A 23,182-nucleotide genomic window follows, 5' to 3' on the forward strand; every position below is an offset into this window, starting at 1 on the left:
CTGGACCACTACTTCTGATAGAGCAGTGCTAAACAGTATGACAGGCCCTGGCCTTGCCTCCATTTTTTTCTCCACAGAATGTTTTGTTTTGGAAATGTAAGTTTATGTGGCTGGGCTCCTGCCCAGTGTATCAAAGTGGTGTGTGGCTGTTTGAACTGTGTGACCTTTCAGGAATGTTCTGTTAAGCCCTGCCCTCTCACAAGAAGGTTCTGTTAAGCTCTGGACCCTGTCAGAAATGTTCTGTAACTCTGCTCCCGCGTCCCCGTCCCCCCCTTCCCCTGCTTCAATGAGCATGCTCACCTACCCTGTGGCTCCCTATATAAAGAGGCTCTCATTTCTGGTAGAGTGCTCAGACTCCTCTACTAAAAGGCTTATCTCTACCTCTTCAACTGACCATCAGATTCTCAAGTCTTCAAAGAATGAGAGCCGTGACCTGGAGTTGCCACACTGAGCAATAAAGCTCAGCTGTGCCTCAGAGCTGTGTTTCAGAGCCACCACACTGAGTTGTAATGCTTGGCTATAGCACAGAGCTGCTCCTCTCTGCTGCAACACTTCTGAGCATCCCAAGACCAAGCCCTAACTTCCAGGGGAACCTCTTCCCCACCCCACCCAATGGCTGGTGCAGGCCCAAGACCACACGTTGGCATTGCTATGGAGAAGAGGCCCTGTGAAAAGCCACTGTCACCTTTTAAGGGAAAGAGAATCAGGCCTGGGCACTGATGGGCAGCCCTGAGAAAGGTTTCCTCCGCTATGATGTCATACAGAACAGGTGGGGTGTGGCAGAATGTGGGTGAGCACCGTTACCAAGGCACTTGCCACACAGGTGGCTGCCAGAAAGGTTCTAGCAGACCTAGGGTCAGCACCCTACTGGCCTAGATCTGTGCGACTGAACCTTGCCCTGTCATGTTTTTGCTTTATTTCTGGGCTATGCTGTTGCTGCACTGGCAACAGCTGTGCCTGCCCATCCTGGCTGTCCCACAGCCAGGCTGGACCCCATACTGAGTTCACCTGAACTCTGAGCCCCTAGCAGCTAATAAGGCCTCTTCCCTCAATTCTGATCTCCCACTCGAATCACTCACTGGCCTTACTCCCCCAGAAGAGCCTGGGGGCTTTGTTTACCCGGATTCCTCAGTGCCCACCAAGATGTTGTCTCCACCTCAGAGGTTTGCAGGACAGCTGTCCCCACAGCTGGATAAGGTTGCTGCCCCACCTCAAGGTCTGCGTGCCAAGCTACCTTGGCAAGAGAGGCTCTGAAAACTGGTTCTGAGGTCTGCAGCTGTTCACACAAGGCCCGCCGAGGTGACGCTTCCACCACCAAACCTGATTCTGGGCACAGTTGGACCTTTGGACCCACAGCTTACCAGAACTCGACCGTGGACTGCAGAAGCCAGAGTTCCTCCAGCTGTGCGGAAGCCTCTCTCCTCCCAGCCTGCAAACCCCGCTGAGTCTGTCACTCAACCTCCAGCGCCTCCGGAGACGGGAGCTCCAAGTCCTGGTCAGGAGCCCACTCAACATCGCCCATCACGCCTGGTCGCAGGCCTACCTTCCCACGTGGATCCCAGCAGCACTGCCGTGCCCTCCACAGGGGCTGCACACTCTCCGTCCCTGCAGAAATCTACAGCTCCTGTAACACAGACTGGGGTGACGCTGCCATGCCCAGACCAGGTTCAGGCTCAGCATCCAATCCTGACTGAAGTCACCACTCAACCAGCAGAGGTGAAGGCTCTAACTGTGCTAAGTGCACAGAGCAGCACGACACACAAGGACATATGCGAGCTCTGTTCCTGCCAGGAGGAGACCCTGTCTTGCACTGACCTCGGCCCCACCCGCAGGCTGCAGGAGGCGCCTGCCCTCTAGCCCAGTGCCCACAACAGGACCTTCACCATCTTAAATTTCCAAGGAAATTCTATTTCTTCCCTTGATAAGAATGTTTGGAGAATATACCAGTGGGTTGAGAAACTAAATCTCAGTGGAAACTCCCTGACTGAATTACGAAAAGACTCCTTTGCAGGCCTGCTATCCCTGCAGTACTTAGATTTATCCTGCAATAAAATACATTCAATTGAAAGAGGGACATTTGACTCACTACCCTTTTTGCAGTTTGTAAATCTTCGTTGCAATTTTGTTTCTCAGATCAGCTACGGAACATTTCATGCATGGCACGGGATGCAGTTTTTACATCAAGTAGTCCTCAACAATAACCCTCTGACAACTATCGAAGATCCATCTTTTTTAAATTACCAGCATTAAAACACCTAGACTTGGGAGCAACACACGTGCCCCCTGCAGTGCTGGAGAACATCCTCACCATGACTCTGGAGTTGCAAAAACTGATCTTGCCGAGCCACATGGCCTGCTGCCTCTGCCAAATTAAGAGTGATATCAAGGTTGTGTGCCCGACAGTCAAGCTGGACTGTGACAGCACCTGTCTGTCCAACACCATGCAGTGCCTTGAGGCAGCAGCCATGGGGAATGTGGATGGGACGCTCATGAAGGCGCTACAGGCCCGGAACAACAGCACCAGCACCCAGCTGAGCATCGAGCCTGAGACGTCATCTTCGCAGCAAAGTGTGGCCCCCTGGTTGGGCATCATGAGCCACCAGCTCAAGTTTGATGACCAAAGTGACGTGATCAACACCCTCAGCTACATGGTGCCCTATCTCTCAGAGGGAAACCCAGAGGATGTGCAGTCAGCTCTACTGCCAGTCATTGCAAGGCTTTTTCCAAATGCATTTCATGGAGATAACACAGATTCTTTAAAAAAGGACATAAAGAACTCCTCCTTTATCCATGAATCCAACAAAAATAAATTGGAAGAGCTGAATTTGCTCAGAAATCGGTCAAATGTAGAAATTCAGAAAAAAATGGAGGAGATTAAGAAGGAAGAAGACACTGTCGGGCGTATACAGCCCAGCATTTTGGGTCCCACCTTGGAGCCCCAAATATCTAGAACACTGGGAAGGGCTCCGACACAGGAAAACAGCATGGTGGAGAACCTGAGAGGAAGAAGGCTGCACACAGTGGACAGGGGCCTCAGGGGCCTGAAGGGCACAGGTAAAAGGCTGCTGCAGGACAGGAGGAAGCAGCAGGTCAGGGACAGGCAGGTCACCTGGCCCCTTGCACAAGCAGCCTCGGGGACCCCAGTGCCACGGAGCTGGAGCAGCGTCATGGGGGCCCCCAGCCCCAGGAACCTGGAGAGCTTCTCCATCCTCACAGAAGGACAGAGGGGGGCCACCCCTCCCTCCCTGCCACCTCCACCCCTGCCAGAGCCCAGCCTGTGGTGAGAAGCAGAGCGAAAGACTTCACCCACAGCATATGGTTTCTAAACCACAGGCAGGACAGAGTGCTAAGAATGAAGGCAACTCCACCTGCCTGGCAGTCACAAAAGAGTCGTCGCTTGGCTGAAACTCTCTTCCCTGTGTCCCTCAGAACAGCCCAGGCCAACCTGAAGGCACAGCTCACCAAGGGAAATGCACACAGCGACCTGAGCCCAGCAAAGAGGCCTGGGTTCTGGGCACAGAGGAGCCTCATGGACTCCCCTCCAGGAGGCTTCCCGTCAGCACCAGGGGACCTGAGTGTGTCTGCTGCAGACTCTGCCTCGGGCTCAACCTCAGCCCCCACACACATCACCTCCCCAGTGCTGCCGTCCCTGGGGGTCGGGTTAGAAACACAGCTGAATCACTTGCTGCAGCCGCTCATCCCTGACTACAGCGTGAGATGGCTCATCGCCCAGGTCGTCAGCATTTTGAAAATGGACTGTGCTGAGCCCCCCGTGTCCCCCTCCTGTGCCAAGCTCATCTCCAAGTCTCGCCTCCTGCTGATGCGTCTGACTGAGCAGCTGGAGTCCACGGTGTCCCAGGCCCAGTGGGAGCAGCAGCAGCTGTATTCTGACCCCATGGTCACAGAGGGGACAGAATATTCTGACCCCATGGTCACGGAGGGGACAGAAGCCCATGGCAAGCAGAAGGGACAGCAGACGCCTCGGATGTCCAGAGAACATGTTCTTGAAGACATGTATATATACAACTGGATCATCGGGGCATTAGCAGCCCTGGTTGTAATGATGATACCTGTCATCATCACCACCATTGCCTTCTGCGTCAGGCACAGAAGAGCCAGAGTGGAAGATCCAGAGGCCGGGTGGAACCCCAGCGAAGAGGCCGAGCCTGCAGAATCAGCCAGTTACAGCGAGAGTGATGTGCTAGTGGAGGTGGTCATCTAGTGATCTCATCCTGCGAGTGACCAGCAAAGCTTATTTTTCCCTTGTCAATAAAGATGTTCTTATCTCCTATTAAAAAAAAAAACTGGAAAAAAAAATTAAATCCTCTATTACATGTCTTTCAAAAAATTCCTATTTCCCAGTTAGAAATTTACGTTGGGAGTATTACTTTTGAAAAAATAGTCAAGATTTTTTCCTCTCTTTCAGAAAATGTGATGATGCAACCAAAGGAAGCAATGTCACAGTAAGAAAATGTCTTTGGTTGTTCAGCTGATCTATCACTTACCTTTCAAACAATTAGACCTATATAATGCAACTGTTTGCCACCTAATTAAATTTGAAAAGCCAGAAATGCCTGGATTAGTATTTCAGTTTTTGCTTCAGTCAAAACTATTGTTACTTAAGTAGGAGGATATTTAAAATGCAAAATGAATTTTGATATGTGTAGAGGTATAGATATTATTCACTTTTACTTTTCAGTGCTTAGGGGCCAGGGATTCAGCTCAGTGTTTCTGCCGCCTGCCTCCCAAGCACAAGGTCCCAGGTTCAATCCCCAGCACCAAAACAAAACAAAACAACAACAAAAACCCACAAACTTTTCAATGCTTAAACATTATGTATTTTATATTTTACTTGTATAATTTCTATTGTTCATTCCTATTTCCCATTGATGCTTATTTTCTTCAGAATGCCTTTAAGTGAATATTTACTATAACATGAATCATTTGTACTAAAGAAATAATCTCAACTGGTATTAAAAAACCTCAGAACAATATCAACTTCATAGCTAAATATGAAGTACCAGTTCTATTCAAAGCACTGATTCTAAGAATTCATTAAAGTCCCTTCCTGATATTAACATCTCCTAACTTTTGAAAAAAACTTTATTATTTATTCTATGAAAAATTAGTTTGAAAGTGGGTCATAAATTCATACAGATTATTGACAAATTAAAAAGTTTCTTCTATTTAAATTTATATTATTAGGACTGGGAGTATAGCTCTGAGGGGCTGGAGATATAGTTCAATGATAGAGCACTTGCCTAACATGTGCAAGGTCCTGGGTTCAATCCCCAGCTCTGCAAAAAAAAACCAATTTACACTATTTTGGTTTATTCTGAATATCATTGTCTGGGAAAAATTTTTCTTTATGCAGAATTTTTAAATTTCATACTTTTGGGGCTAAAAATGTACACTTTGGCTTTTGTTGCCAAGTGTATATATTATATAAATGTGATGTGTATTTTTATATCAAAGTAATGTATAATAGATCAATGACAGATTTGTGTCCTATTACATAGTTGAAAACATACTTAAATTTTAAAATCTAAAAAATGTTGTCTTTGAGGGAAATATGAGATACAATTTTTTTTGGTACCGGCCATCAAACTTGGGACCTTGTGCTTCTGAGGCAGGCTCTGGAACCACTGAGCTAAATCCCCAGCCCTACAATTTTCAATAATAATAGAAATTAATAGATCACTGGTGAAAAGAAATGACCATTGTATCTATGAGCGCAGTGCTTATAGACTGTGGTAAGCAATGGTGGAACTTGATTGAGCAGGTATAATCCACATCCTGAGGTAGATAGAGCCCAGGGAGAAATCATATGGAACCTGAGCAAAAATAGAAAAGCAGAATGACTATTTGTTCTCTTGATCCCAGTAATTATTGCATTTAACTATTAAACTTTTTGTAAAGGAAAAATGATCATGTTCCTATGAACAGAGAAAAACAATGGTTGTTAATGTAGCCTGTAAGCATCATAGATGTGTGATTCTGTCACCTCAGGTGACAGCTGGAGTCGGAGGTAAACAGGACTAGTCTTTGAAAGCATCCATCAGTAGGGCTTGATGGTGCACTCCTGAAATCCTAGCACTGAAGGAGGCTGAGGTAGGAGGATAGCAAATTCATGGCCCACCTGGGCAATTTAGCAAGATCTTGGGGGGGATGTAAGGTGCTTGGAGAAGAAAGTAACTGATCTGCAAAACTGATGCATTTTGTCAGTGTAGTTTCCATTTTGCACCCCAGTGCTGGCTCCATTGTTTGACTAGCAAGTAGGATTTGTCAAAAGGTCCTCTTTACTTGCATGAAGGGAAATAGAAGTTTTCTGTCTTTCTTTGCCTTAATCTTCTGATTCTTTACTCCAGACCCAGCCACAGAGAAAATAAGTAAAGCAAATCACAGCACCCAACTCTGACTAAGCTTGAAAAAATTGTATCTGTACTTTTTTTGTTATATAAGCACATGTTCTGCCATCTCTTCTAAAGTGAATGATAAGTTATTTTTTATTCTCACTTGTGTACTTTTAAGTAAATGTCTCTTTGGACACAGACCAAGATTTGCAAGCAAACTTTATTCTTCACCAACAAAACAAGTCTCTCTAAGTGTAGCTAAGACATTCTCAGAAAAGTAAGTTTTATTAATTTTGTTTTGGAGCCCATAGTTAAGCAGTATAAATCAATTTATGACAATGTTTAAAATATAAACCTTCTGAAAAAATAATGGAAATTTGGGGACATTTCTAAAATCCCCAATGTTCTTTATGTACTGAGGAAAAACAAAATATCTACCTTCCAACATAAATATATTCCAGTGGGATATCTAACTTGACTAACTCTAGCTTTAATAAGTACTAAATTAAATACCTTTTGTTTCCAAGAATAACATTATATGAAATATAAATTTGAATCTTTCCCTGGTTGTAACCATATTTAAGTTAATGAAAATTGATCTTTTAGAATATAGTAATAATCTGTTTTAAATGATTAGAGACCTGATTGTCACACACATTATTAATTTCTCAAATGAAAGTCAATAGTTTAAGTTGACTAAGTTCAGTTTTAGTTTAGTTTAATTTTAGCTGAAGAGACTAAAATCTTATTCTTTGAAACTGTGTATGAGAAAGATTGCAGGGAGTGAGCAAAAAGGAAATTTATAATTTACCATTAAAATCATGATTTGATCAGTTCTCATGTAGATTGTGTGTGTTTATTTGGCATGATCATCACTTCCAAGTAGTAACATTCCATTTATATTCAGGGCATTGAGTATGTTGATCACCTCCATGAGTGTTTTATTAAGATTATTAAAGGCATTTCCGATTACTCAAACACCCAGAACTATACTGGGTGTATTAGCTTTTTTTGCTGCTGAGACAGAATATCCAACACCTACAACTTAAAGGAGGACAGGTATAAGAAGCTCACGGTTCCGTTCATGATCAGCTGGCTCCAAAACAGTGTCTATGGCTGAAGGGAGTTGGAGAGCAAAGCTGTTTAGTTCATGGCAGCTGAGATGCAGAAAAGGGTAGGAGGCCAGTGCAGAAGGGGCAGGCAAGGGACCAGATAGAGATCCTAAGGCCAAGCCTCCTTGACCTCACCCAGACACACCCAGAAGTACACTCCACCAATTCCCAGAGCAGATCCCAAAGCCAACCCAGTTGAAACTCCACATAACCATCTTATTAGGTAAATTCCCTTACTTTAGTACTATATTTCATAGATTCTTAGATATACATTTTTTCATATTTAACACCTCTTAAAATTAATGTCATCTTACACATAGTGGGGATATTTTTCTTTCTTGGTGGAACATAAAATAATAATAAATCCTATAATAAATATATGGTACGTTAGATTCAAGGAAACATTGTAATTTAAGAAAGAAAAAAGGCATCAAAATTCTTTTTATTTAGTTTAGATCTTAGAACTTATAAATTCTAGTAATTGGGGCCAGGGATTTAGCTCAGTGGTTCCGCCGCCTGCCTTACAAGCACAAGGTTCCCAGTTCAATCCCCGGTACCAAAAAAAAAAAAAAAAAACTTCTAGTAATCACTTGTATAGTGGTCTATGGCATGCCAGGAATCTCACTATCACAGAAATTAAATATTGCAGCGAGTTCTTAACTTCTTACCTATAGAGTTACTTCTTGGATGCTTTATCACACAATTAGAAAAATCAAAGGAACAGAGGCAGTATAAACAATGGCTTTTGATTTAGTTGTGAATACCAAAGAAGTAAGTTCCATTTCACCAAGTAAAAGTTCCATTTCCGGCCGGGGATTTAGCTCAGTGGTTTCGCCACCTGCTGCGCAAGCAGAAGGACCCAAGTTTGATCCCCAGTACCAAAAAAAAAGTTCCATTTCCTCCCATAGTAAGGAACATGACAAGGGGGTCAATTTATTTGCTGTATCAGAACAGAAACCAAGACCAGTAACCTCACTACTAATGTTCTTGATTCTCACTCATATCAACAGGGCAAAATAGAACAGCCATAATTTTGGAGAAAAAATAATACTTTACATTTTTTATATCTTTGCATGCAAATGACAAGTTAAATGTTTTCACAACTTTGCAAAGGAGACATTAAAAGATTCTTAATGGCTGGGGATTTAGCTCAGTGGTTCCGCTACCTACCTTGCAAGTGTAAGGCCCCAAGTTCAATCCCTGGTACCAAAAGAAAAAAAAAAGGATTCTTAAGACCTCAAAAAAGAAACCTGGGGTTATGTTTTCACAAATATAGGTGTCTGCCTCTAAGGACAGATTGCACTATATAAGAATCCCTTGTCTCAATGTGTTAGTTAGCTTTAGCCATAAAAACTAAAAGAGGAAGTTAGTCTATATTTAGTTTAGTTGTCTAATGAAAAGGCTATTTTACGTTATGACCAAAGGTTAATATTAGTGTTGAGCTTTCTATAAGTGTAAAACTTAGCAATGGCAGGAATCTATTTATAAATTTAAAAAAAAACAACTCAAGACGAATTCCTTAAATAGTTTTAGTGTCATTGTGCCACAGTGATGTATCAAAGGCATTTATATAACTGATTTCTGTATGTTTTATGTTAAGGAAATCTGAAAAGATTCTAGGAATTTTTACACAATAACAAATGCCAGGTAGAAATAGAATAATAATCATCAATAAAAATTATTTATAATGCCTTTCTACAAAGATACTATATTTTGGCTACATAGGTTTACTAGTACTATATTATATTAAACATAGTATGTGTTCATGAACCCATGTGTACCATTAGCCAGAATTATAACCTAGGAAACATTTTTTTTCACTATTTGCTTTAACATTTAGGAAGGAAGTCTCTTCAAAGAAGATTGAAAATAAAGTCTCTTTAAAAAATACTGAAAAGAGAGTATCTTCAAAGAGTATCAAAAAGAAAGATATCTTAAATCTACAATCTGACCTACGGTCATCTTACTTCTTGAAAGAAAGTACAGGTAATAGCATTTGTCTTACTGAATTAATTGTGACTTCTAATTAAACCCTCTTTCCATGACCTCTGGGAGTTGAGATTACTGTAGGTCTGAGACAGGTCATGGGAATCAAATTTTTTCAAACTCAGCTAACTGACCAATTCTGATATGCAGCCAGAAATGGAGTCTATGGGTATATATTATCTAAGATGATAATTATATAAGATGATAATCCTAGAATGGATTAAAAATACCTATGAAAGCATTCACATGTTCTAGTTACTTAACAATGGTTGAAAGCCAGAGTCCAAGCACTAAATTAGAAGTTGTGAATACAACAATTAGCAAAACAGACAAAGTTCATATTCTGGTGGGAGATAGTCAACTATTAAAAAGAAATAACCTAATTGCCCATCAACTGATGAGTGGATCAACAAAATGGGGTACAGTGGCCATAATAAGTGAATGAAATGTTATCATTTGCAACAACCTGGACAGAACTGGAGATCTTTATATTAAGTCAAATAAGCCAAGCACAGAAAGATAAATACAGCAGAATCTCACTAATAAGTGGAATATAGAAAAGTTGATCCTATAGAAGTTGAGAATAGAACAATGGTTACCAGAGGTTAGGGGGAGAGTAGGGAAGAAGAAGGGCTGGGGAAAGGTTGATCAATGGGTACTAAGTTATAGATAGTAGTGTAAGAAGTTCTGGGGTGTTAGTGTACTATAGAATGATTACAAATAATGGTAATGTACTAATATTTCAGTATATATCCTGCTACAGCAAGTAAAATGTAGTAATATTTCATACATCTAGAAGGAGTCTGAATGATTTCAACATAAAAGAAATGATAAATGGATTCTGCACTGGAAATCTCTGTGACTGCTGTTGTTTCTTCAGCAGTCACCTAGTATTTTAGCCCTCCTCCCTTTCCTCTTTCTCCTCCTCCTCCTCTGAGACCCAGTCAGGCCGACGTGCTCTGCTCTCAGTGACTCTGCAACTTGATGGATGACAACAGCCCTTTTCAACAAAAAAGGTACAGAGGCTCAGCTGGTCACAGCACCTGGAAGGAAGCTCCCTGCCTCCATCCCAGGCTCCAAGGGCAGAGAAGGTGAGCCAGTCCCAGTACCCAGAAGGAAGCTCCCCACCTCCATCCCAGGCTCCTAGGGCAGAGAAGCTCAGACAGTCCCAGCACCCGGAAGAAAGCTCCCCCTCTGCCACCCCAGGCTCCTAGAGCAGAGAAGGTGAGCCAGTCCCAGCACCCGGAAGGAAGCTCCCCCACCACCATCCCAAGCTCCTAGGGAAGAGAAGCTGAGCCGGACCCAGAACCCAGAAAGAAGCTCCCCCGCTGCCATCCCAAACTCCTAGGGCAGAGAAGGTGAGCCGCGTGGGTACCAGAAGCATCCCCTCCCATGGAAATGAAAAGACACATAAACAAGTCTCAAAAACAGACCTCTGGACACCTACAGCAACCCCAAAGGGCAACAAGAGGGAACAATCTGATACTCAACCACCTGGACTCTCTAAACTGGCAACGAAAGAGGATCTGGGAAAAATGAAATCAGAAATAATTGCTCAGATAACAGCAAAGATTTTGCTCATTGTGCAAGACATGATTAATAAATCTAGAGAGGACACAGATTAAAAAAATGGAGGATCTGAGGAACATGATGGAATCCCAGCATATGAAACAAATGGAATCCATAAAACAGATACAAACAAATTTCCAAGAGATTAAAAACTCCATCGAAAGTCTGCGCAGCAGAATGAATCAATGTGAAGATAGAATTTCACATATAGAAGAAAGGACTGCAATTAGTGAGGAGGAAAAGAAAAGTTGCTTTAAAATTGTAAGGGAACACGAGAAATCAATCCAGGAGCTGCTAGACGATGCAAAGAAGAATAACATAAGACTGATTGGAGTCAATGAAGAAAGAGGAGAGAGTGCAGATGACATGAAAAAACTGTTCCCAAAAGTGATGGCAGAAAACTTCCCAAGGAGGGGAAAAGAACTTGACATATAGATAAGTGAGGCATATAGGACTCCAGCTAGCCTTGATCAAAAAAAATCTACACATAGGCATATAATAGTTAGGATTCCAGAAATCCAACAGAAGAACAGAATTCTACAAGCAGTGAGAGAAAAGGAACAAATCACATACAAAGGAAAGCCCATCAGAATCACAGCAGACTTCTCAATGCAAACCCTCAAGGCAAGAAGAGCTTGGAGTGATGTATTTCAAGCCCTAAAGGAAAACAGCCTCCAACCCAGATTGATGTACCCTGCAAAACTATCTTTCAAAATTGATGGAGAAATAAGATACTTTCATGACAAAGAGCACCTCAGGAACTTCATGAATACCAAACCAGCACTCCAAAAAATTTTAGACAATACTCTAGGAAAAGACAATGAGGAACACAACCCCAGGAAACCCAGCAGAATGAATCCATTGGGCATGACAAATTAAACGCAAAGGGGGAAAATCCAACAGAAAGAAAAAGTCATGGCAAGGCTTTTAAAACTTTTAACTTCATCTCCCAAATAAGTATATAATTCAATCTTATTATTGTACTGATTAGTATTTTTCTGAATCTAGAGTTGCACACCATTCTTTGTGCTATACTGGCTATTTATCATATTACGTCTACATTTTAATGGGTTGTCTATTAATGAGCTCTAAGAAATCTTTATATATTCTGGTCGTAGATTATATGTATTGTAAATATGGTCTGTTTAAGGACTACTTTTCATTTTAATGATGTCATTTGAAGTTCTAAATTTTGATGGAATCCCATTTGTCAATTTTTTTCTTTTATACATCGTGTTTTTTGTATCCTAGGTAGTTCTTGCCTACCTTGAATTCACAAATATTTTCCCTTATAATTTCTTCTTAAACTTTTATACTTTTAGGCTTTCTTATTTAGGTTCATAGATCCCTTCAAGTTATTTTTGTGTATGGAAAAAAAAGGTTGAGGTTAATTTTTTATATACGGATACCAGGTGTTCTAGTACCATTTGCTGAAAACATTATCTCTTCCTCAGCTCTTGAATTGAGTTTATATTCTATAAAATGCTAATGTTAAATAATCTTTCAAAACTCAGTGAACCATATATGTGTGGTTCTATTTCTAGATTCTCTGTTTTATTCAAATGATCTGTATGTCTTTCCTTACACCAACGCTGCCTTGATTACTGTAGCTTTAGAGGAGGTTTTAAAATTAGGTACTGAACATCTTACAACACTGTTTTTGTTTTTGTTTTTGTTTTTGGCTTTTCTAGGTCCTTTGTACTCCTACATAACTTTTAAATTTCAATATCCAATTCTTCATTTATAGCAAGTATACACAGACCTGAATTTTTATATATACTTTGTGTTTTCTAATCCTGCTAAATTCAAGTACGGGTTCTAGGGGCTCCTAGAGATTTCTTAGTATTTTCTCTGTAGATGATCATTTCAACTACATATAAAGATTTTGCTTCTACCATGCCAATCCTATCCTAGTTGTGTCATTTTATTGCCAGAGTATTTTGGTGGGGACTGGGTTTCAAAGTTTAATGGACAGATAAAGAGTGGGCATATCTGCCTTTGTTCCCCACCTTAAGGAGAGGGCATTGTATCTTCTCCATTTATATAAGGCATTCTCACTGGAGGTGTGGAGTACATGTCTTTAATCTGTTGAGAAGTTTCTGTTCTACTTCTAGTCTCCTGATAGCTTTTGCCATGAACAGCTGTGGAATTTAGTCCAGTGCTTTTTCTCCAGCTAGTGACAGGATCATATGGCTTTCTCCTTTCCTCTGTTAAAATGATGACTTTTGGGATGGATCTTCCAGTGCTGAACCAACACTGCCATCCCTATAACAAAACCACTTTCTACATCCTGCCAGATCTGACTTCCAATAGCTTGTTTTGTTAAACAAATTTCTATCTATGTTCATACTCTTTTCTTCTATTATCTTTATCCAGTTTTAGGATTAGCACAATGTTGAGTTCCTAAAATGAGGGGAGAAGTGTTCCTTCTTTTTTCTGCTTTAATTGTTTGATATAATTTATCAGTTAAAATGTTTATGAGCCTGCTGTTGTCATATAGGTAGGTTTTCAAGCTAGGAATATACTTTCTTTAATAGGTGTTACTCAAATTTTATATTTCCTCCAGAGTTAGTTTCATTAATTTGTCTTCCAAGGTACTTCTTAGAAGTTGTCAAATTTATTTCAGAAAAGATTTTTTCTAATACGCTTTCTATATCCTTTTAAATTCTGTAAAATCTGTGGTAATGTCTCCTAGATCTTAATATTGTAATTTTAAAAATGTATAACTGATATTGTGTAATAGGAAGAAAAGGTCTAAAAGAGCAGGGGAATTGGGAGGGGTAGGGGAAGGGAAAAAAGGGAAAGGGAAAAATATGAGAAGAGGAAAAAAAATGGAAACAAGGTCTTTGCAAATAGGGAAGGGTGGGCAAGGGAAGGGGAAAAAAATAAGAACCAAGATACTCATGTAAAGGTACAAGATCCCAAAGATGAATGTAACTGTATTTTATACCAAAAATGTACCAATAAACTTAATGGGGAAAAAAATTTTTTTTTACTTTGGCCTTCCAGAGACTTCCAAGTCCTCGGTATTTCCATAAATTTTGTCCTAGCTACTCATTATTTTACTTTGTCATTTTCTTCTAATCCAGAACTTTATAGTCATTATTCAATAGATACTTGGAATAAAGACAGCAAACATAGTAAAGCTCTGGATTTTAAATAAACCTATTTGCAAACCACTTTAAAAAAAAAAAAAGAAATGATTTGGGGCTGGGGTGTATGTCAGTGGCAGAGTGCTTGCCTAACATGAGCAAGGCCTTGGGTAGGAATAAAAGAAAAAAGAAATGATTTGTGGCATAGCTGTGTAGAGGGGGAAAATAAAATTAAAAGAACGGCACTGAAAAAAAAAAAGATAAATGTGTAACCTTATTTAAACATTCTACAATGTATACAGGTATCAGCATCACATGGTGCTCCATAAATATGTGCAACTTTTATGTGGCTGTTTATAATAAATCTTAATAACAAAAGCACACAAACAGGAAAGATAATTCCAAATTGTCATAGGTGCTACAATTAAATGGTGTCAGGGGAAAGGACTAGTTTAGATTTAGGAATCAGGAAACTTCTCTGTGATGCCAAGTATTTATGAATTGAATGTGACAGTTCCTGTGACATCACAGGTTCTTTAATTCCTTATTGTGACCTCCCCTGATGACATCAGTGTGGTGAGTTAGGCACAGACTGGGTGGAAGTGGTTGTAAGCAATGGAGATTGTAAATGAGACAGAAGCAGGTAGATGGATGATTTGAATAACTCAGCTGTCACACCCTTGGAAGGGCTTCATGTCCTTTTCCAGGGTACCACTTATGCCTTAGAGTCAGAAGTCTTATTTGTGTGTGTGTTTTCCTAACCTCGTCTTCTTTGGAGCTTTCCTGGATTTTCTTATTTTCTTTTAACATTTGTGCCTTTACATTATTTAGAATAGCTCATGGCCATCCTCCCACATCCTCCCACAAAAGAGGGCATCTCCCATACTTCCCAAGTGCTCAAACTCTTACAAGAAAGAGATGCGTGTATCACAAGTTTAGTCTGAAACTATGAAAGACTCCATAAAGACAAAAAAAGTCAGCAATCTCACAAGTGTTTCCTAAGGAGATGATTTTAGGAGACACATAGTAAACGTTTTTAAAAATTACTTTATAGTTTCACATTTATTTTAATCTGTATTTAAAAATTATACTCTGGAGCCAGTCTAACTCCTAGAATCTACCACTTAACTAGCTGCATGAAGTTGAGCATGTACCTCTCCGTACTCTAATTTCTTCATCATAAATAGAAATAAAAACAGTACAATCTCACTGAAGATACTGGGAGAATTAAGTGAGTTAATATATGTAGTGCTCAGGGGAATGATGCTGATCGTTACAATGATTTTTTTATTTATATATGTTAGATGCATGGATGCTAGTAGGATCTGGCCAAATTTGACTTCTGAGCTTTTCATTGTTTATTACTTAAATTATATATGTTCTGTTTTAGGTGAAGGGGGCAAAGATGCAGTCATTGCAAAGCAGGAGAAAATTGATGACTATTGCCTTCAGGATACTGATAAACTGTCAAAATCAATGGATGATGATGGTGAAGATGATACCAATGATGAAGACAGTAACCCTAAAAAGGATATTCCTGCCCCATTAGAGTTAATGGCAGAAGTGAGTTTTTTTGATATATTCTAATTTTAAAAACTTAAAAATATTGAAATAACTAGGTAGTATATATTCTAATTTAAGAAACTTTAACATATTGAAATAACTACATAGTAAATAACTAGATAGACTGATTAAAAGTTAGTCTGTGTTAATTAATTAAAGATTTAAAAATTAGTAAAATGATCCTTGCCCACATGCAGATGCTTATGTGGCTACTCATCTCTCTTACTACTGCTACCAAGTTAGAGATGAAAGAAATTCTGTGTAAGGCAATATTCCAGTGCAGCACAGGCAGGAGTAAGAAAAGTTTGGGCATAAAATCCTTCAGGGACTGCTTTAGGGAATCCTGGGTACCATGCTGGTTGCTGGGAACGTAGCGATAAATAAGAGAGACCTGTTTTGTCCTTGAAAACAACACACAGAGAAATAATTACAATAAAATGAAATGCATGTTAGAAAAATGTTTGTGAAGTTCTCTGGGAAAGGGGGGATTTAAATGACTTAGAAAAGAAAGCAGGAGGTAAAATGGAGAAAGATTTTTCGATAAAGAATACTGTAGAATCTTAGAAACTTGAAGAGTATAGACATTCAACTGGCAAGCAAGATTTCAAAACTGTAAACACTGTATTCTACTGATCACTTCTCTTACCATGATCAACAAAACTAGCCATCAATAACAAAATACAATAACAAATTAAAACTACTTGAAGAGAAAAGATATTCTTCTACATGACATTTGAATTAAAAAGAAAAATCAAAACTAAGCTATTTGGAAAATAATGGTAGCCACACACTAAATATTAAAAATATTTTTAAAAGCTTAAAGTTTTAAAGTGCTTCAATGATGATAATTATGATGATGATGACACAAGAGTGAGTATAAATGCACGGAGTATTAGTGCCAGAAAAATGTAAAAATAATAAACATAAATGCAACAAGAAAAAGAATTGAAGAAACAAGTTAATAATTCAAAGTAAAAACCAAGTTAATATATCAAGAGCTAGATAATTGAAAAAATGCATAGGTAAACTAATAGATATGATTAAAATGGAATAAAACCACAAATAGGAATGAAAATTAAAATGTTCAAGCTTAGACAAGACAAAATTTTTTAAATGTAAGAATTTTATTGCATGCATTAATATAACATTGTTAATATTTAAATAAGTGAGATTTTTAAATGAAATTATGATTTATGCAAAAATCTCCCAATGACTTGGATTTATATTAGAAAAATGATTTCAAAAACTTAAGGGACAGGGCCGAGGATTTAGCTCAGTTGTTCTGCCACCTACCTTGAAAGTGCAATGTCCCGAGTTTGATCCTCAGTACCAAACAAACAAACAAAAAAACAACTTAAGGAACAAACAGCGAAGTGGTAGAAAAGTACTTAAAATGGTACCTGGGTATTTATCACACATCTGGAAATGTATGAGAAATATCTTTATATTGGTCAATGCTGCTGTCTTTGCAGAATAAAACCCTGGTACCTGCATGGGGTTCAGAAAATGCCAAACACAAACAAGAATAACCATCAAAGTAAAGGGCTTTTTGTTTTCTTTAAATCAGTCTAAATAGCTCATAATATGAGATTAGTTCAGTAAATTGTTGCCTAAGTAAAGATTATAAAAGAATATTTAATGCCAGGCTGGGGTGTAAGCTCAGTGACAGAGTGTGTGCATGCTTAGCATGCTTAGGATTGGTTCAATCCCTAGCACCCTTCCCTCAAATAAAAGAGTATTTAATGGCACAGAAAGAAGGCACTCAGAACATGTAGTTTATTTATTTAAAAACTAATGAATAATGCTAATTTTTGTAAACAAAAATATATGTGTTCATTTACAGGAAAAAACTAAAAAGATTACACTAAGACGTTAAACATCTCTAGATGGTAGAAATATAGGTACTTTTAATTTGGAACAGAAAGCATTTATTTAGTCTTTTTTTTTTGGTACTGGGGATCAAATTCAGGTCCTTGTGCTTGTGAGGCAGGTGACGGAACCACTGAGCTAAATCCCCGGCCCTAGTCTTTTAATTTCATATATTAAAAATACATATTGCTTTTTAACAAGAAAAATACAATAAAAAGTATAAGCAAAACTGGATGATATAAAAAACTATATAGATGCAATACTGAAAAATATTGAATGTACAATTACTTTTTCAACTAAATACTGTCATGTTATCATGGATTAAGTTCACAGATGAAACCTGAATGTAAGCCAAAGGAATGTTGAAATAGCCATGTTATCACTACCTGTGCCAATCAAATCAACCAACACATTCTCAAATTGTCCAACAGTACATTTAGAGCGTGACTACAGCAAAGCAGGGGTGTTGGACCTATCCCAAGTGCTTTGCCATCAGAGGTCCTGAAATATCCTTGATTGACTGATTGATTCAAAACTCACTTCTGGAAAAACATGTATAAATGTTAAAGCAAAATAGAAGGGCTGATCAAAAACTAGTGTGTACTTAAATAACAAAAATGGATGACAGTACAAGACACATTGCCACTAATCTCCCTCAAAACACTTCCCTTCACTTCAAACGCACTTATCCCATCATTCTTGCCACTTTGTGAAGCAGTTATGGAAGTCCTCTTTCATGATGTCTTTACAAGGTGTGATAAAAAATACAGTACATGGTGCTGCCAAGTGCCATCCAATGGAAAGGCAGGCTCGTAAAATCATTACAGTGTGTCTCCATCCACCTTAGTCACAGGATCTGTCACTATGTGAGTTTGGCTCTTCTCCAAAGTGAAAATGACCATGACCATGTAAGGTAGATGTTTTAAATTGATTCAAGGTAGCCACAACAGTGCATCCAAAGACACCCACGAAAAAAGACTTCCAAAACTGCTTCAGAAAGTGGCAAGAACAATGGGGTAAGTGTGTTTGAAGCGAGGAGAGGGGAGTATTTTATGGGGATTAATGGCAATGTGCTTTTTACTGTAGTACATTTTAAAAAAATTTAAACATCCAGCATATTTTTCAATCACACTGCATAACTAATCATTAATGGAATATTTTCTAGAAAGTTTATAATTCACATTCAAGTTCTCTCTGAAATATTCTATGTTTTCTAGTTCCTCAGAGCTGAAATGGGCCGAGACTACCACCTGGCAAAAAAATTATGTCAGATGAGTAAGTACAAAATATTTTCACATTTTCCAACCCTTGCTTTGTTTCTAAAAATATACTGTACTCTATGTGAGGTGGTTTTATTATCCTAAGTCTAGTGAACTCTCTTTTATTCTCTCAGTGACTCCTCAATAGTAGATTAATATAAGGACTAATTTAGATGTCTGGAGTGCTTTTTAGTGAAATAAATCAATGTAGATTAGCACAGACTACTTACCCCCACTAGACAATAAGCCAGAACACTTACCCTCGTGGTAACAGCTCAGTAAATTCATGCTTTAGTTCCAAAGAAGAGTCGGGTGGTACAGCTGTCAGGTCTAACTTAACATGTATGTGTTTACTCCACAAAGGCTTGAGAGCCCCATGTGCCTGGCACTGTGGTCGACAGGGGAAGTATAGCAGTCAACAGGCACACCAGTATCCCGCATATATGTCTAAGTGCCAGACAGAATAAACTAATAAATAAATGGTGTGTCATAAGTGATAGATGCTACAAAGAAAAATCAAAATACAGAAACAGGAACCACTGTGGAAATCAGTATGTAGATACCTCAAAGAACTAAGTCTAGAAGTCCCATTTGACCCAGCTATTCCCCTGCTGGGTATCTTCCCCAAAGAATTAAAAGAATCATACCACAGTGATATATGTGCACCCATGTTCATAGCAGCATAGTTTGTAATAGCTAAAAATTAGAAGCAGCCAAATTGCCCATCAACTGGAGACTGGATAAAGAAAATGTGGGGGTTTTTATAAAATGGATAATAGCCATAAAAAACAAGAAATTAGAGATATTTATTGCTAAATGGATGCACATTGAGGCAATACTCTTTTAAGTGAAATAAATAGGACGCACATGTTTAAATACTAAATAGTTTCTCTAGTGTGAGAAACTGAAAGTGTAAATGAGGACTAAAGGGTATAATAGATAGTGTGAAGTAGGAAGAAAAGGGGCAAAGGGGAAGGGGAAGTGGGAGGGGTAGGGAAAGGAAAGAAGGGAATGGAATTAATATGAGAAAATGAAAAAGTGGAAACAAAGTCTTTGTAAATAGGGAGGGATGGAGGGGTTGAAGGGAGGGCAGGGGAAGGGGAAAAAATAAGAACCAAGAGAGATTATGTAAAGGTGCAAATTTCCAATGATGAATGTCATATTGTATATCTAAAATGTACCAATAAAATAAAATAAAATTTATTTTTAAAAAAGTACAGAAGGGGCTGGGGATTTGGCTCAGTGGTTTTGCCACCTGCTGCGCAAGCACAAGGACCTAAGTTCGATCCCCAGTACCAAAATAAATAAATAAACAAATAAAATAAAAAAGTACAGAATCAGGAATAGAGAAGATACTGGGAAAGGCAAAACAGTATTTAGTAGTTGTCAGGTCTTCACTGAATGACTTGATGATGTAGAGGAAATTGGCTGGTGTATAGCAGAGGAAAAGTGTGCCAGGCAGGGTATACAACAGGTGTGCTGATAGAGTGCAGCCAGGCAGCCAGTGTGGCTGGAGCCGAGGAACACACAATAGTGTGCTAGAAGCTGAAGCCACACAGGTCGTGGTCAGGGGTTGTGCAGACTACATAGGATTTTCTCCGTTAGGGAAGCTTTTGAGTAGAGAAAAGATACAATACAACTTGCCTTATCTTTCTTCCTCTTCTTCATTTTAAGTAGTTTGATTTACCCAAAATAGTTGTGATTTTCTTTGTCTTTAAACTATTGGGGACGTCCACTGGGTTTCTTAAATTTGTGGGTTGGTATTTTCATCAGCTTTGAAAATTTCTTGTCTGCTATTACCTTTTCAAATAACACTTCTGCTTCTGTCTGCCCGCCCCCCTCCCCAGCTCTTCCTGGGCCTCCAAGTGCACATAAATTAAACGTTTTTCCCCATGGCATCCCATGGGGGATATATATTTTTTAGCTCTGTCTTTTTAAATTGCTTTATATTTCTATGCATTCACTTGGGTATTTTCTATTGACCTATTTTATTTACTTATCTCCTGTATACATTTCTCTGTTAAAACTATCAGTGAGTTTGTAAAGTCATAGATTATATTTTCCAATTTCAGACTGTCCATTTAATGTCTTGGAAAGATCCCAGCTCTCAATTAACAGCCACTATCTTTTCAAATATTCTACCCATGTTTTCCTCTAATATATTCCTTATAGTTGTTTTAAAAGAAGAAATAACAGCTCTCCCAGTAAATCTTATTGACAGTCTGGCTTAAAAGTCATAACTAGTGTTGACCTAAAATCTATGCTGAAGTCCTTGAAGGAAATATAGCACAGGTATTGTGAGGGTCTATGCATATGAGTAGTGTACTTAACTCTCTGGCTGATTTTTGAAATATATTTCTTGAACACATTTTACCTACTTTATATCAGAACTAAATATTTTGCCCTGCTTAATCCTGCCAAGCATTTTTGACCCTTTAAGCCATCAAATAAAATATTTTGGTGAAGACTATTTCTGGTAGCCCACAAACATAGAATTTCCAAAAAGAATTCCCAGAGAAAGTAACATTCAGTCCTCTTCTTTATAAGGAAACCAAACCAGAGAAAGGTAAGCAGCTGGCCCAGCTCTGTACGGTGACATTGGACAGGAGCCCCAGCCTGTCCCTCCCGCACCTGTCCCCCCTCCACTGGCTCATTGGAGGTGACTGGTCCTGCACTACTCACTCCCAGTTCTGTGCATTTCTTTTTTTTTTCCATTTAGTTTATTGGTACATTTTAGGTATACAATACATTCATCATTGGGATCTTGTACCTTTACATGATGTATCTTGGTTCTTATATTTTTCCCCATTCTCCTGCCCTCCCTTCAGCCCTTCCACCCTTCCCTATTTACAAATACTTTGTTTCCATGTTTTTCCTTTTATCATATTAATTCCATTCCCTTCTTTCCTTTCCCCTACCCCTCCTACTTCTCCTACTCCTTTAGACACTTTCTTCCTATTTCACAATATCAATTATACATTTTGATTCTTATTTACTCTTTTAGTTTTTCCCACCAGAGAAACTATTTGGTATTTACACATATGTGTCCTATTTATTTCACTTAAGAGTATCACCTCAATGTGCATCCACTTAGCTATAAATATTTCTAGTTTCTCATTCTTTATAGCTGAATAGTACTCCTTCTATTAAAAAAAACCCACATCTTCTTTATCCAGTTTCCAGTTGATGGGCAATTGGCCTGTTTCTAAGCTTTAGCTATTACAAACTGTGCTGCTATAAACATGGGTGTGCATATATCACTGTGGTATGATTCTTTTAATTCTTTTGGGAAGATACCCAGTAGAGGAATAGCTGGGTCAAATGAAACTTCCAATCCTAGTTGTTTGAGGTATCTCCATATTGATTTCCACAGTGGTTGCACCAGTCTGCTCTTCCACCAACAATGAAGAAGGGTTCCTTTCTCCCCATAACCCCACCAGGATTTGTTATTGGTTGATTTCACTATAGCAGCCATTCTTTCTGGTGTGAGGTGAAATCTCAGCATTGTTTTCATCTGCATCTCTCGAATGACCAGTGATACTGAACATTTTTTCATATGTTTATTTGCTGCTTTTACTTCTCTGCCTGAGAAATGTCTGTTCATTTCAGATGACCATTTTTGAATTGGTTCTTTACATTTGGGGAGTCTGATTTTTTTGAGTTCTTTATATATTCTAGATAGTAGACCTTTGTCTGAGGAACAGCTGGCAAAAATTTTTTCCCACATTGTAGGATGTCTCTTAGCTCTGTTGGTGGTTTCTCTTGCAGTGCAGAAGCTTTTTAATTAGATGAGATCCCAATTATTGATTCTTTGTGCTAGTTCCCATGCTATTGAGGATTTGTTCATAAAGTCCTTTCCTATGCCAAAGTCTTTGAGAGTTCTACCTAACTTATCTTCCAGCAAGTTTAGTGTTTCTGTTTTAATATTTAGATCTTTAATCCACTTTGATTTTAGTTTAGTGCTTGGTGAAAGATAGGGGTCTAGTCTTAATCTTTGGCAGGTTGAAATCCAGTTTTTCCAACACCATTTATTAAAGAGGCTATCTTTCCTCCAGTGAAGATGGTTGGCCCCTTTGTCAAAGTGAGGTAGCTGGGTATGTCTGGAGTTATTTCTGCCTCTTCTAATCTATTCCACTGATCTTCTATTCCACTGATCTTTGCCAGTACCATGCCTTTTTTTTTTTAGTCACAGTGGCTTTGTAGTACAGTTTCAACTTGGGAATTGTGATACCCTTGCCATGACCTTGTTGCCTAGAATTGCTTTTGCTATTCTAGGTCTCTTCTGGTTCCAGATGAACTTTTGGATTGTTTTCTCTAGTTCTATGACATATACTGTTGGGATTTCAATCGTGATTGCATTGAATCTGAATAGCAGTTTT

General features: G+C 39.0%; 2 protein-coding genes across 8 annotated transcripts in view; both read left to right on the top strand.

The window, feature by feature from the left end:
- Positions 1 to 23,182, top strand: part of Erich2 (glutamate rich 2) — a 47,617-nt gene that overhangs the window by 14,307 nt on the left and 10,128 nt on the right. For 2 of the 7 annotated variants that reach the window (XM_021238601.2, XM_021238602.2), the window contains 5 exons: positions 4,427 to 4,463; positions 6,532 to 6,630; positions 9,306 to 9,451; positions 15,503 to 15,675; positions 18,762 to 18,819. In XM_021238601.2, the coding sequence (XP_021094260.1) occupies positions 4,435 to 4,463; positions 6,532 to 6,630; positions 9,306 to 9,451; positions 15,503 to 15,675; positions 18,762 to 18,819 (505 nt within the window). In that variant the 5' untranslated portion in view covers positions 4,427 to 4,434. Of the gene's footprint in view, positions 1 to 4,426; positions 4,464 to 6,531; positions 6,631 to 9,305; positions 9,452 to 14,688; positions 14,756 to 15,502; positions 15,676 to 18,761; positions 18,820 to 23,182 lie in introns of those variants that run through there. The other 5 variants (XM_021238603.2, XM_021238605.2, XM_021238606.2 and 2 more) reach the window with 3 other exon arrangements.
- Positions 1,255 to 3,284, top strand: LOC147829955 (leucine-rich repeat-containing protein 37A2-like; the record flags this gene model as incomplete). The annotated part of the gene is given in 2 exon segments (XM_087197384.1): positions 1,255 to 2,227; positions 2,230 to 3,284. Coding segments are annotated over 2 exon segments (2,028 nt in total), but the record flags the coding sequence as incomplete, so codon positions are not given.

The sequence above is a fragment of the Heterocephalus glaber genome, unplaced genomic scaffold, assembly GCF_053883595.1.
Source record: "Heterocephalus glaber isolate CG9 unplaced genomic scaffold, H.glaber_assembly_v1.0 deba00000347, whole genome shotgun sequence".
Taxonomy (NCBI): Eukaryota; Metazoa; Chordata; class Mammalia; order Rodentia; family Bathyergidae; genus Heterocephalus; species Heterocephalus glaber.